This window comes from Syzygium oleosum, unplaced genomic scaffold, assembly GCF_021117445.2.
Source record: "Syzygium oleosum isolate NSW1041296 unplaced genomic scaffold, Sole_v2.1 Sole_v2.22, whole genome shotgun sequence".
Classification (NCBI taxonomy): Eukaryota; Viridiplantae; Streptophyta; class Magnoliopsida; order Myrtales; family Myrtaceae; genus Syzygium; species Syzygium oleosum.
The window spans coordinates 1,312,885-1,325,089 of NW_026607506.1; the positions used below are offsets into that span (position 1 = coordinate 1,312,885).

The window sequence follows — 12,205 nt, forward strand, 5'->3', positions numbered from 1 at the left end:
AGCAGTTTGATGTTATCAGCGGCAGTTTTGTTGTTAGGACAATAGTTTTTTTGCGTCCCAGATATGTCATTTCTTATTCAGTGCTATTTTTTTTGGGGATATATACACGGGAGAACTCAATTGTACTGTTACGACAAGTTTTAGGACTTCCAATGAAATTCCAAGCACAGGATGTTCTTCACCGCGAAGCTGGCGTTGCAATCGCTTCAGGGGTTTCCTCGGAGATAACCATCTCTCCCATGGTAGCACCTTGGTTAAGTTCACGAGGTTTGGGCTTGGAAGCAAAGGGACCATGCTAGGCTCGACCCCTTCTTTTTATTTTCTTTTCTTTTTTTGCGCGCGACACGGCGTGAGCTTAGGCTTGCCAGGCCACGTCATGTTCAGGCCGACACGGCCTGTTGCCCGCACGTGGGTGCTTTTAGGCTCTGCTTGTTTTGCAAAAAATGAGTGATTCACAAAACATTTTCCTCAAAACATCTTGCTTAAGAACGATCACTGACAAAAATAAATGGATGAGAAATATTTTTCCCGGTTCACGGCAAAGTTTGATAATGAAAATATTTTTCATTAACTAGTTATTTCAAGGAGTGCAAGCCATCGTTTTTATGGGAATATTTTCTAAATTATTCAATTTTCGGGAGACAAACGAAATCCTAAGGGGTTGGACCAACGAGGCCTTTGTCAATCATCCATTATCTTGATCTACTTTAATGATGTCTAAGATCGATTTGAACTCTTTCGAGCGCTCGGGAAAAAGTCCAAAAGAGAACATTTAAAAACGTCTTGGCGCGTCCGTGTTTCGTTTCTGTATTTTGTCTCTCACCTTTTTCTTTACATCTTTCGTAATTTGACTATTGGAAATCTTTCGAGACATATTGACATGGTCATACACAATTATATATTTTTACAAAAAATGAACGTTCGAGCAGTAAAAGCTCCACAAAAAAAGAAATGAGATTTGCCGGTTGAAAATCTCTTCCGGTGGAGGAGCATGAGCCGAGATTCACTCGTTGCTATCGGTTGGTCGGCATGTTGCCTTTGAATTAAGCCAATTGTTAGAAAAGATTTTATCGAAAATGTGGAACGTCACTGAAAGTGGTGATTGGGATTTTTTTTCATCAGCCCAGCCTATATAAAAGAAGGGTACGAAAATATAATTATTTCAGAAAATCGGCCATGGTTAAATCCTCGCCCCACGAGGCGGCATGACCGAATGATATCACGTTAACATTAGATGGCACCGGCATCGATCTCCCGTCCGACAAGATCTTTTTGGCGACAACTAGGAAAGACTAACGTTTGAGGTGAGGTGGATGCTAGATGATTCCATCGTCATCTTCCCGCACTTTCCTGTTTTTTTGCCGCCATCTTCACAGCATTCGATCCATTCCTCTCTCTCTCTCTCTCTGCTTTCTTTCAATCTCCCGAGAGAAAGCGGAATCACCCATCATCGGATTTGTAGCAAAAACCCGATTTTGTGCGATACCCAGAATAGGGCTGTCAAAATAACCCGGTCAAACACGATCTGAACCGACTCAACCCGACCCGACCCGACCCGAAAATTTTCATATTAGGTCGGGTTGAGCCTCGACTTGTTTGGGTAACAATCAAAACAATACCCAATTGTTTTGGGTTTATTGGGCTCGGATACCCAGCCCAACCCAAACAATGAAACATCTCTGTTCCACATCTCTCTCACACACTCTCTCGCCTCTTCTGGGTAGGTAGGATTTCTTGCAATCTGCTGTTCCTGAGGCTGCGAAGTCGATTCCGAAAGGGGCCATGGCCAAAAGAATCACAGGGAAGGTCAAGTGGTTTAGCGACCAGAAGGGCTTCGGCTTCATAACCCCCGATGACGGCTCCAAGAATCTCTTCGTCCTCCAGTCCGAGGGCTTTCGCAGCCTCGCCCTCGGCGAGGCTGTCGAGTTCTAGATCAAGTGCGACTCATTATCCTCATCGATTTCAGGACCGTCGAGGATTCTTTCCTTTGGTTATTTTCGGTCGTCCAACGTCGGTGAATGAAGCGTTCTAGAAGCTGAAAATCGAAGGTTATATGTTCTATTCATCTGCAGTTGCTTATGTTTGAAAATGGTTCAGTCTTTTAGATCTGAAGGTAGGTAAGTGGAGCGCTTTTTTGCAATCTTTGTAATCATTGTCAATAATTTTCAAAATTCTGCAATTAATGGAGGCGTTTCAGCTGCTTGGTCTGGTGTCTTCTTCATCCTGGTTTATGTCTTCTTCAACCCAAAGGATCCTTAGCTACAACGGGGGCGGTTACGGCGGGTTGGCCACGGTGGTGGCGGGAGAGGAAGGTATGGAGGCGGCTGCGGCCGAGGCCGAGGCGGAAGCCGCTGTAACCTAACATTAATTTAAAATTAAAATATGAAACACAAAACCCGACCCGGCCCGGCCCAACCCAACCCGATCTGATCGTGCAGCTGTATCATGTTTGGGTCTTGTCTTGGGTCGGGCCAAACACATATGATCATTATATCGGGTCGGGTCGGGCCAGGCCGGGCATCATGAAAACCTGACCCGACCCGATCCATTGGCACCCCTAACCCAGAACCGTAGATTTTACTAAAACTAGCAGTTACGACGACTCCCAGGCCCGATTCACCCGCACCTCCTCCAGTTACGGCGAAGTTTGCAATTTGCGTCCACTTGCAAACGGTTTGCATTCGGGGATCTGCTTCGTGTCAAGACCTGATGTGTTTAATGATAATGACCCGATTTGTTGTGTTGGCGTTTGCTGTCTGTTGGCACCAGGTTTCATACCCTTTCAGAAAGCCAGAGGTTTCGGATATACTATTATTATTCCAGGCACCGCCAATATTGCAGATTTCTTTTAATGGTATTTGAAAAATTGCAGTTAACCAAGTTGTGATTGCTCCGCAAAATTTGCACATTGCTTATTAGTTTCTTGCTTTGTTTGTGGCGTGCAGCAAGTTGGCTTCAGTTCAGCCGATGTATTGAACAGTTTGTTAGTATTTAGTTGTGCGAAGCCTTGTTGACAAGAGCAAATGATGGTATAGCAATGAACATCAGGATGATACTAGGAAATATGGTCCGAAGAATCTCGATAGTAGTTCCACGAACAATCCTTTGCGGGATTGGATTTTTCTGATAGTGGAAATGCCATAAAACGCGAACCAAGATCCGTAATTTTGTGGCAAAGGCTGGGGACTACGTTGAAGTCTTTATCTTCAATCCTGCACCTTTTATTCCGACTTGTTTTTTACATGTACCCTCCTGTCCACTCTCATGCACGTAACAACTGCGTTTCTCTTTGTACTAATTCTGAATGCCTGGTGGTTTTTATTGTAGGTTCGCGATGGTAAACTATTGGTGAACAGTGCTGCTCAAGATGAAGATTTCCATATTGGAGCCACTTTCTTATGAGATGGAACTATTGGCGATGCTAATTTGAAGTCGTGCCAACTTAATTTGCTAATAGCATCACACAGCCGACATTTTGATCAAGCTTTCTGACCGTTTCAATTGCAGCTTATTCCTGAAGGATATGTATTTGTAATGGGAGACAAGAGGAACAACAGCTTTGACTCCCATAACTGGTGAGTTTTGTGTCTTCCGCTAATTCCTACTCCTCCTTGTGTAAAGCGATGAATCGAGTAAATTGCATCTGGGGGAATAGAGAATTTTGCAACTTTTGTATGCACCTTCTATTATTTAGTTGTTTTCAGAACGTTAGGAGCTTGGTTCTGTTTAGTTTTCGTAGTTGAGCAGAGTAATTGTCATTTTTTGTTGTATATTTGTGTATTCGATGGTCATTCGCTTGATTTGATTACTGTGAATTCTGACGTGTGAAGTTTTGATACTTGCAGGGGTCCGCCTCCTATCAAGAACATTGTTGGCAGATCAGTGTTCCGGTATCGGCCTCCTTCCAGGGTCTCGGACACTAGATCTGAGCCTTAATCTGCAAAAGAAGATGTTGGATCCTGACATAGCCTCATGCTCGCTGATAGGGCAATCGGCTGTTGACTCCTTATCTAATTTACGTGGTGATTTTTACAATTATTCTCCACTCTTTCTGTCTCATTGTTGAGCATATGTGAATATGTTCGAGTCTTCCTTTAACCTTGCGCAGGCAGCTTGCTTTTGCCTGTTCTTGATGGATTGTCTCATCCATCCTGTGAATAGTGAGAGGTAAAAAGAACCGAGAAAAGATCCAAAAAAAAAAGAGAAAAACCAAAAACCCAAGAAAAGGGAAAAAGAAAAAGAAAGACAGAGACTGATCCAATAGTTTGTTCATGGGTTTACTTAGCCAGTGTCGCAATTTTTTCCTTCCTGTAATGACATTTTGTTACATTTATAATAGAAGAGTGGCGAGAGCCTAAGATTTGAGCCATATGTGGCACTATTTTCATCTGTGTTTGAAGTGTAGTAACCGAGAAATTTTCCAGCGTATTCTGTGAAGTGCATAATCCTTTCTGTCTGTGTTGATTTAGTGAAGGGAGTGACGAAATTTAATCGGAATGCAAACCAAATGTTTGTGCCGTTCTAGTTGAAGGCATGCGTTCCTTGGTTAATTTCTTCAGAATGCTGTAGAAATTCATGAACAGCTAGAAGGGGATCCCTATCAACATATTATTTGTGCAGTAGATTATTTTCTTCAGTATCTCGTAGCTTTTCTGCTGGATTGCGCATTATTTTACTTTTGTCATTTCTTAGGTATGTATTAGCTTCTTCACCGTACGCATGTCTCGGTTCAACTTGGCAAACGTAATTTATGTATGCGAGGTCACATTTTTCTTCATCAAATAAGCTTAACTAATACTTTTCTTTAGTTATTAGGAAAAGGCTCTACGGCAGCGCCATGAAAAAAGTTCTTCAGCTTACCTCTGCCCTTTCCCTGAAGCCAGAGATTCATGGATACAGTCCATTCTTTAACCACCCCAACCCCCAACACCCCCCCCTCTCAAAAAAGAAAAAAACAAACAAATGAATGCAGATTCGAGAGGTATCCACGGAGTGAAACAGTTCGAGAGTAGTACAGTGGTGGTGATGAAGCCATGGATTATATGACATGAACACTGCAATGGGATTTTAATCAACTTAATGAAGCTAAATTTCTAGAGCCTACCCTTTCATGGTTGCATTAGAATTAAAATCAACCCCAGTCAAACCATTTGCTTTAGAATCACCAGCAGTCAAAGTCAAACCGTTTGCTCCTCCATTCATGTCCGCTGTCTGGTATCCATACCAAGACGCACACAGCAAAAAGAACCCAAAATTCACGACGCTTAGTCCTGCCAATAACCAGTAGAAGTAATTCATGAGGGTGAAATTTAAATTTATGTCTTTTTTTTTGTTTTTGTAGAATATTTTTATAAATAATAATAGAAGCTCAATTAGACTCAATATGGCTCCCAAGCTTGTCGAGTGGAGTATTGGTGAGCTCGAACTCAACTAGACTCGAAATTAGGCAAGTCGATTTCGAGTAATAATTGAGCCGAGCCCGAGGTGCTCACGAGCTGCTTGACTCACATTTCACCCTATCCCTGGCTTTTCCTATTATTATTTTTTTTTTTTGTCAGACCTTGCTTTTGGCTTTTCTTATTGAGCAGGCGGAGAAAGGGTGCTTTTATGGGAGGGGGGGGGGGGGGGGTGGGGGGCTGGAGAGGTTTCTTTTTGGAGGAAGAAAGCCTGAATCCTCAAAGATGTATTACTTGTTTTGTCATAGCAGTATTTCAGTCATTATCTGTTTTGGTGCTGCCCTTGTGCTCGCACTTGACATCCTGCTCTCCCGTGGCACTTATATAACCTCAGTTGTAATGTAAATCTATTTGGTTCAAATTGCTCTCCCTCTTCGCTGCAGGGAAATTTGACGCTATCGGATAGTGAATTGGCCGAGAAGCAAATATACCACGCCGCACTTGATGGTAAGCTTGCATGCGAAAGGCGATTAAGTTACGCCATTGTCAATTAGGTTATTCTATGGACACGGTAGATATTAAAGTTCATTGGTCAGATACCTCTTGCTGCTTGACGCAATCCCTTCTCTGAGCTAACGATTTGCATAGTTACACAACTACACATAGACAAGGTTGAAGCTCTCTTGTGCCGCTGCAAGTCTGATTAGTCGAGGCTGATCAATATGCACAGCAATGTACATTCGTTCTCTTTTAATTTTGACACTGAAAAATCTATATGCAGAGTCCTTTGCAAAGCTACGGTTCTGAAGCTCTTCTACTGTTCTTAAGCTCTTATCTGTTTCGGTGTTCTAGCCGGTGCGAGTTGAATTTGCCCTCACTTCTTTGTCAAGGTGAACATGGGTTTGGTCTGCTTTTTCTTCTCTGTGCCCGTGTCTCAACATCTCTAATCCACACAAAACATATAAGAGCAGGGAAATTTGAGTGATCCCTTAGGTGGCGAGTTCAGGACACTATATCTTACAAGGCTTCTTACGTTGATGCAATGTTGATTTTTCCTCTGGAAGTACTATTCTGCGAATCTAGGGTAATGGGGTATGCCGACAAATACGTGATCTCTGGATCTTTTTACTTTGGTCCTGTTCCATCTATGTATGAAACTCGTAATGATTATGATCTGAAGATGGGTTCTGTCCGCGATAATTCTTCTGACGCACAATTGAAGGACAAGTGGGCAAAACATGGTCAAGAGAGAGGGGTGGCTTCAGATTCCAGGTTCCATTAGACAGTAAAAATACTCTCCTCGGTGCTCTATACGAAGCAGTAGGAGAGGTAAGACAAATGGAGTGTGTTATTGACCGACATCGCTTTGAAAATCACTCCACCTTACCTCGCAAACTGGTCTAATTGTGTGCTCCTCAACTGGTGTGCTATTTACTGTGGAAAGCAAGTCCATATCCCGTGCAAGCAATTGCTGGGAAAGAAGAAAAGCAAAATTTGATGGCTCATATAGATCCAATCCATGTCCTTTGCAAGCAATTGCTGAGTATGAAGTAAGCAAGTTTTGATGGCTCATATAGATCCAAGTGAATAGAAGTGAGTCCATGCTTCCTGCAACACGACAGTACACCTCTCGTGTTATTCCAGTTCATCCTCGTTGAAAGTCGACAAGAGTTTGCAAACTTGTGATGGACATGGATTTACGAACTATAGCCAAACAAGTTTTCATGAGGCAATGAACCTAGAACCGAAACAGCACCAACATGAAAGCTGGACGAAGACAAACAGCAGCAACAACACGAAAGCTCCCACCTTGAGGTCAGACGTCAACTTTAGGTTTCAAAGCAGCTTCCTGATTGAAGATATTCATGAACTCTTTGACCTTTCCTTTCGCGCTGCTTCTACCAATGCCATCTCGTTGACCCGTTGGCAATCCCTGCGATGCAACTTTTGTTACTCCTTTGCTGTTCGAACCGCGCCGACCATCTTGTTTCTTTACTCCTTTATCAGCATCATTCTGCCCAAGAGACTGTTCAGTACTCATCAGGAGACTGTTCAGTACTCCTTCTTCCCGTCTGCCATGACCTCATTACTCTCTGCAACTGGAAAAAAGAGATGCTGAATTCGAGATTTCATGGAAAGATATAAAAGCTACAACTCTGAATGTAGACTACCGTGTTCATCTTTATCACTTAGCAAAGAACGAAGAGGTTTTAATTCGGGCTTGGATAGTTCTTCCTCTTTCTCCATATTCTGACGCAAACCTGTCTGGGGCAGAGCGTGGGATTTTGTTTCCTCCTCTTATTGCATGGCACCATCTGCGCTGTTCCTTAAGTGCTCAAAGTTTTTGGTCTCGCTAATCGACGCCCGCTTCTTCGGCGTGGCGTGTTTCCGCTTGGACTTGCAAGCTTGATTGCTCCATTGTCACAGGGGAGGCTGGAAGATGATGAGGTCAATAGAAGTTAAAACAAAGGCATTAATCGGAAATGTTTTACCTAACATCCTAAAGCGATTTCTATAGAGTATCCTTTTGCAGCCAAAAAGATGACGCGGAAACCATTTATTCAATATGATCGAAATTTGCCAAAACAAGTTTTCTTCTGCTGTAAATGGAAAGCAAATTGAGACACGATAGCACCACCCTAGAATCACTTTTTTCTCCTGACCTAGCCGTCTCACAACCAGAGCTCTCAGTAACGCGCGTTTCTTCTCACGTTCACACCCAGCTGCCAGAAAATGGACCTGAGAGAATCCATCGCCAACCAGACCGACGCCGCCCTCGCCCTCTCGAAGCAGCTCCTCTTGACCGGGGCCAAGGACTCCAACCTCGTCTTCTCTCCCCTCTCCATCCACATGGTGCTCGGCCTGATCGCCGCCGGCTCCGCGGGGCCCACCCAGGACCAGCTCCTCTCTTTCCTCAAGGCCAAATCCACCGACCATCTCCACTCCTTAGATTCTCAGCTCCTCCTCGTCGTGCTCGCCGACGACAGCGCCGCCGGCGGGCCCAAGCTGTCCTTCGCAAACGGCATTTGGATAGATAAGTCGTTGCCTCTCATGCCTTCTTTCCAACAGGTGGTGGACGCGTCTTATAAGGCGGCCACTAATTTCGCTGATTTCAAAACCAAGGTTAGTTCTTTCTCTTTCTTCTGTTTATTGGGTCGAATACATGCGCGGCTTTCTTGGTTTCTTTGGTCGGATGGTTCTGGGAGGCTGAAGTGACTGTGCTTAGATATTTTAACTAGGTGTTCTACCCATTTGCTGTTTCGTGGGCAGAACGCTCTTCCGTGGATTGAAACGTAAGAATATGTTTTATTCGTGAAAACAGTTTTGAAAATCATTTCCTCTTCTAATTTTTCTTCGGTTTGGGATTTGAAATACTGCTCGTAATTGGTTTACTTGTTTAACAGAAACCTCCCGGAATGTTAAGGCAATAGCTCTTTCTTAATGAAGTATAATCCAAACATGCACAAACAACATGTAAATCCGCTAAAGTGAGCTCATAGTAACCTTGTGTTAGAGGCCTACATGATGAACATAAAAGAATGGTCACAAACTCTGGTAAGCTTCAAATGAAAAAAGTTCAATCCAGATGCGTTGGTCAACGATCATACAAAGTTTACTTAATCGGGCTTTAGATGATGTTGTTTGAAGCTATCAAGTTGGAAGGGACCACGATCGTGCCCTCTGTAGGTGCATTTACAAGGATTTCCTATTTTCTGTCATATTCTAAGCATGTTAAAGACGTAAACTTTATGCTCCCAGATTGCAACTCGCTAGTGCAACAAGTTTTACCCTCCTAACCTTCCCATTCATCATCAATGTACTGATTTTCCACAGATTTACTACATGGGAATTTGTAGCAGGGGCAAATATTGATATTGCATCCGGCTCCTGTGCAGTTCTCACCGTAGCCATAGATCATGTAAATACAGAGAAATCGAAATGACCATATTAGGAAAAGAAATTTAGCATAGTTATTACATAATACATTGCCCTCTCGCTGTGCGAACCCCAATCACAGGTTACGCTATCATTTCTAATTGGATATTTGCATACTTGTCATGATCAAGCAATTTCAGTATGGCTGTAGACCGGAGTGAGATGTGTCACTGTAGATGTTTCTGGAAAATATAATTGGAAATTAGTTCTACAGCTTCTGCTACTGGTTTCCACACGGTGCTTAACTTAAGGATCGTGGAGAACTGACTTAACATGCAATCACCATGTTGAAGAACATCTTTTGTAGTCAAATACTTCAAGTAGTGCAATATCGACTAGTCAGACTCTCGCATATGTGCCATGAGTACTAGTGTGTTGCCTTTGGTAGGACTTTCAGCAGTCCACTATTTGAATTTGAGACTTTCACTTTGTTGGTGCATGGGGTTATAGAAACATAGGGTGACCCTTTTTCGTGGGGATTTCTTTGCTGATGGGCTTACCCTTCTTTTTTTTGTGCCAATTATTTTCTTGGTTCTCTAATGTTCCTTTTGTTGCCTAATTTTCTATATCAATGGTTCCTCTATACTATTTTGAATTGTGAAACTGATGCTTTTGTTCTTTCTTCAGTCATGGTTGAGAATGTGGTTCCGTGCTAATTAACTTGAGTATTGACCCGTAATTTTCATCCTTCCATAAATGGCTCGGATTTGAGTTGAATTGCAGTCTTTTCTAAGTTCTTACATGAATGTCCTTTCTATTCGTTAAACAATGGCATTAGCTGCTCGCTTTTTGTATCACCTGGTATTCTATGGACTGATTAGAAGAACCCCATTAGGCTATTGAGGTGACTAGCGAGGTTAATACGTGGGCTGAGAAGGAGACCAGTGGCCTCATAAAGGAGATTCTCCCGGCTGGCTCAGTTGACAGTTCAACTCAACTCATTTTTGTGAATGCCCTTTACTTCAAAGCTGCTTGGAATGACAAGTTTGACTCTTCAAAGACAAAGGATAGTGACTTTTTCCTTCTCAATGGGAATTCTGTTCAAGTTCCTTTCATGACTAGTGAGAACAAGCAGATCCTCGCGGCTCACGACGGTTTTAAAGTCTTGGGACTTCCTTATAAGCAAGGGGAGGACAAGCGTCAGTTTTCGATTTACTTATTTCTTCCGGATGCGAGAGATGGACTCCCGGCTCTCGTGGAGAAAGTCTGTTCTGAATCTGGCTTTCTGGATCGCCATCTTCCCTACGAGGAATTGGAAGTGCGGGAATTCCGAATCCCGAGATTCAAGATATCATTTGGATTTGAAGCTTCAGAAGATCTGAAGAAGTTGGGATTGGTATTGCCATTTTCGGGTGGAGGATTGACGCAGATGGTGGACTCCGTCAATCTCTATGTCGCACGCATATTTCACAAATCCTTCATTGAAGTTAATGAAGAAGGAACAGAAGCGGCCGCCGCTTCTGCTGTTATTATGTGTGGGAGTACGCTTTTTCCGAAGAAGATGGACTTTGTCGCCGATCACCCGTTCCTATTCTTGGTGAGAGAGGATATGACTGGCACGGTGTTGTTTGTGGGTCAGGTGCTCAATCCGCTAGCCAGCTAATCATAAGTCGAACAAGAGCATTAGCATTCCTAACTCTATTGGCACTAAAACGAGAGGTTGTTTGGTTTATTGCATATGTTTTGATGTATTAATCGGTCAATGCACAATTAGGGAGGATGCAATATCTTTTCGTATTGTATCAATTATCATGACATGTTCGTGGACACCTATGTCTTCCAATGTCTTTGCCCCTTCTATTTATTTTTTCTGAGTAAAAGTATCGGGAATATTGCATCTAGTTCATTGATAATTCGAGTTTTTTTTTTTCCGTAAGCATCTGTGCCTATGAACACATTTGAGATTTGCGTGTTCAAAATCGAGTACGTCCCAAATCAGCTTGAATACAAGTACTTCCGCATCTTGGATTCTCCCTTCGCCTTTCGCAACTGCATGAATAAGAGAGCTTATATGTCCGTATGCTTTGTTTGTGTGACTTGACTTAGTGGATGTCTCTATCAAAAAAAGGGAACACCACACTCATTGAATTCATTTTCACGGAGGGTGAGTCTGGACACAAATGCTCTTTCCATTATTCTTCATTCAACAATATTTTCCATGGCCTCCGAGAATCCACCTGCAACCAGGGCGAAGTCGCTCTGACACTCGAGAAGCACCTGTTCCCAACTAAGATCGAGGACTGGAACGTCATCTTCTATCCGCCATTCGATCCTCGCCGTTTTGAGCCTGCTCCCCATCGGACGCACTCAAGCCCAGCTCGTCTCTGTCGTCAAGGCGAAGTCCATCGACCACCTCAACACCTGTTAGCTAACGGAAGGGGCACAGAGGGGCCGAAACTGTCGATCCAGAATGGCGTTTGGGTTGCCGGTTACATGCCTCTCCGGAATTGTTTCGAACGGGCGGTGGGCACCCGCTACAAGGCTGCCATCGTGGCCGTCGAAAAACGATTATTTGGCCAATGTGTTATCTTGTTCACTGCAATAACTTTCAGTTTGTCATACAATATAAAAATCTTTCTTTTTGCCGGCGTACATCGATTCGCACATTGCAATATTAGAAACTAATTTGTATGATCAGGAGTCAACTATTCGTCGGACAAGTATACCTGTATATGTTGTCTACGAAGCACAATGATATGCCCAGCTAAGGCTGTCATCATTGCTAAATTCTGCATTTTCGCCAAAGTATTGATTCTTTTCGAGCATTATCTACATGTATGATCAAAATTGTTTTTACAAAGAGTTCCAATTTACTGAGATTGTCACTCAAGTAAAATAACTTGCTCATCGCTTGAGTGACAATCTCACTTCGG

At 43.0% G+C, this 12,205-nt stretch overlaps 1 protein-coding gene and 2 long non-coding RNA genes across 3 annotated transcripts; 2 read left to right on the plus strand and 1 right to left on the minus strand.

The window, feature by feature from the left end:
- Positions 1 to 1,917: 1,917 nt before the first annotated feature.
- On the plus strand, positions 1,918 to 4,186 carry LOC115667503 (uncharacterized). Its single transcript, XR_004004058.2, has 3 exons — positions 1,918 to 3,196; positions 3,328 to 3,575; positions 3,846 to 4,186. It is a non-coding gene; the product is annotated as an uncharacterized LOC115667503 (long non-coding RNA).
- Positions 4,187 to 6,875: 2,689 nt separating this feature from the next.
- On the minus strand, positions 6,876 to 7,681 carry LOC130140825 (uncharacterized). The gene is made up of 2 exons (XR_008818835.1): positions 7,206 to 7,681; positions 6,876 to 7,004 (listed from the first exon to the last, which is right to left on the minus strand). It is a non-coding gene; the product is annotated as an uncharacterized LOC130140825 (long non-coding RNA).
- A 97-nt stretch (positions 7,682 to 7,778) lies between these two features.
- Positions 7,779 to 11,197, plus strand: LOC130140822 (serpin-ZX-like). Its single transcript, XM_056321326.1, has 2 exons — positions 7,779 to 8,519; positions 10,168 to 11,197. Exons 1-2 carry the CDS (start codon positions 8,130 to 8,132, stop codon positions 10,933 to 10,935), a joined length of 1,158 nt encoding a protein of 385 aa, XP_056177301.1. The 5' UTR covers positions 7,779 to 8,129; the 3' UTR covers positions 10,936 to 11,197.
- The last annotated feature ends 1,008 nt before the right edge of the window (positions 11,198 to 12,205 follow it).

Coding starts and splice junctions, on each gene's coding strand:
- LOC130140822 (XM_056321326.1), top strand. CDS start 8,130: ATGGACCTGAGAGAATCCATCGCCAACCAGACCGACGCCGCCCTCGCC. Junction 8,520..10,167: donor TCGCTGATTTCAAAACCAAG/GTTAGTTCTTTC, acceptor GAACCCCATTAG/GCTATTGAGGTGACTAGCGA.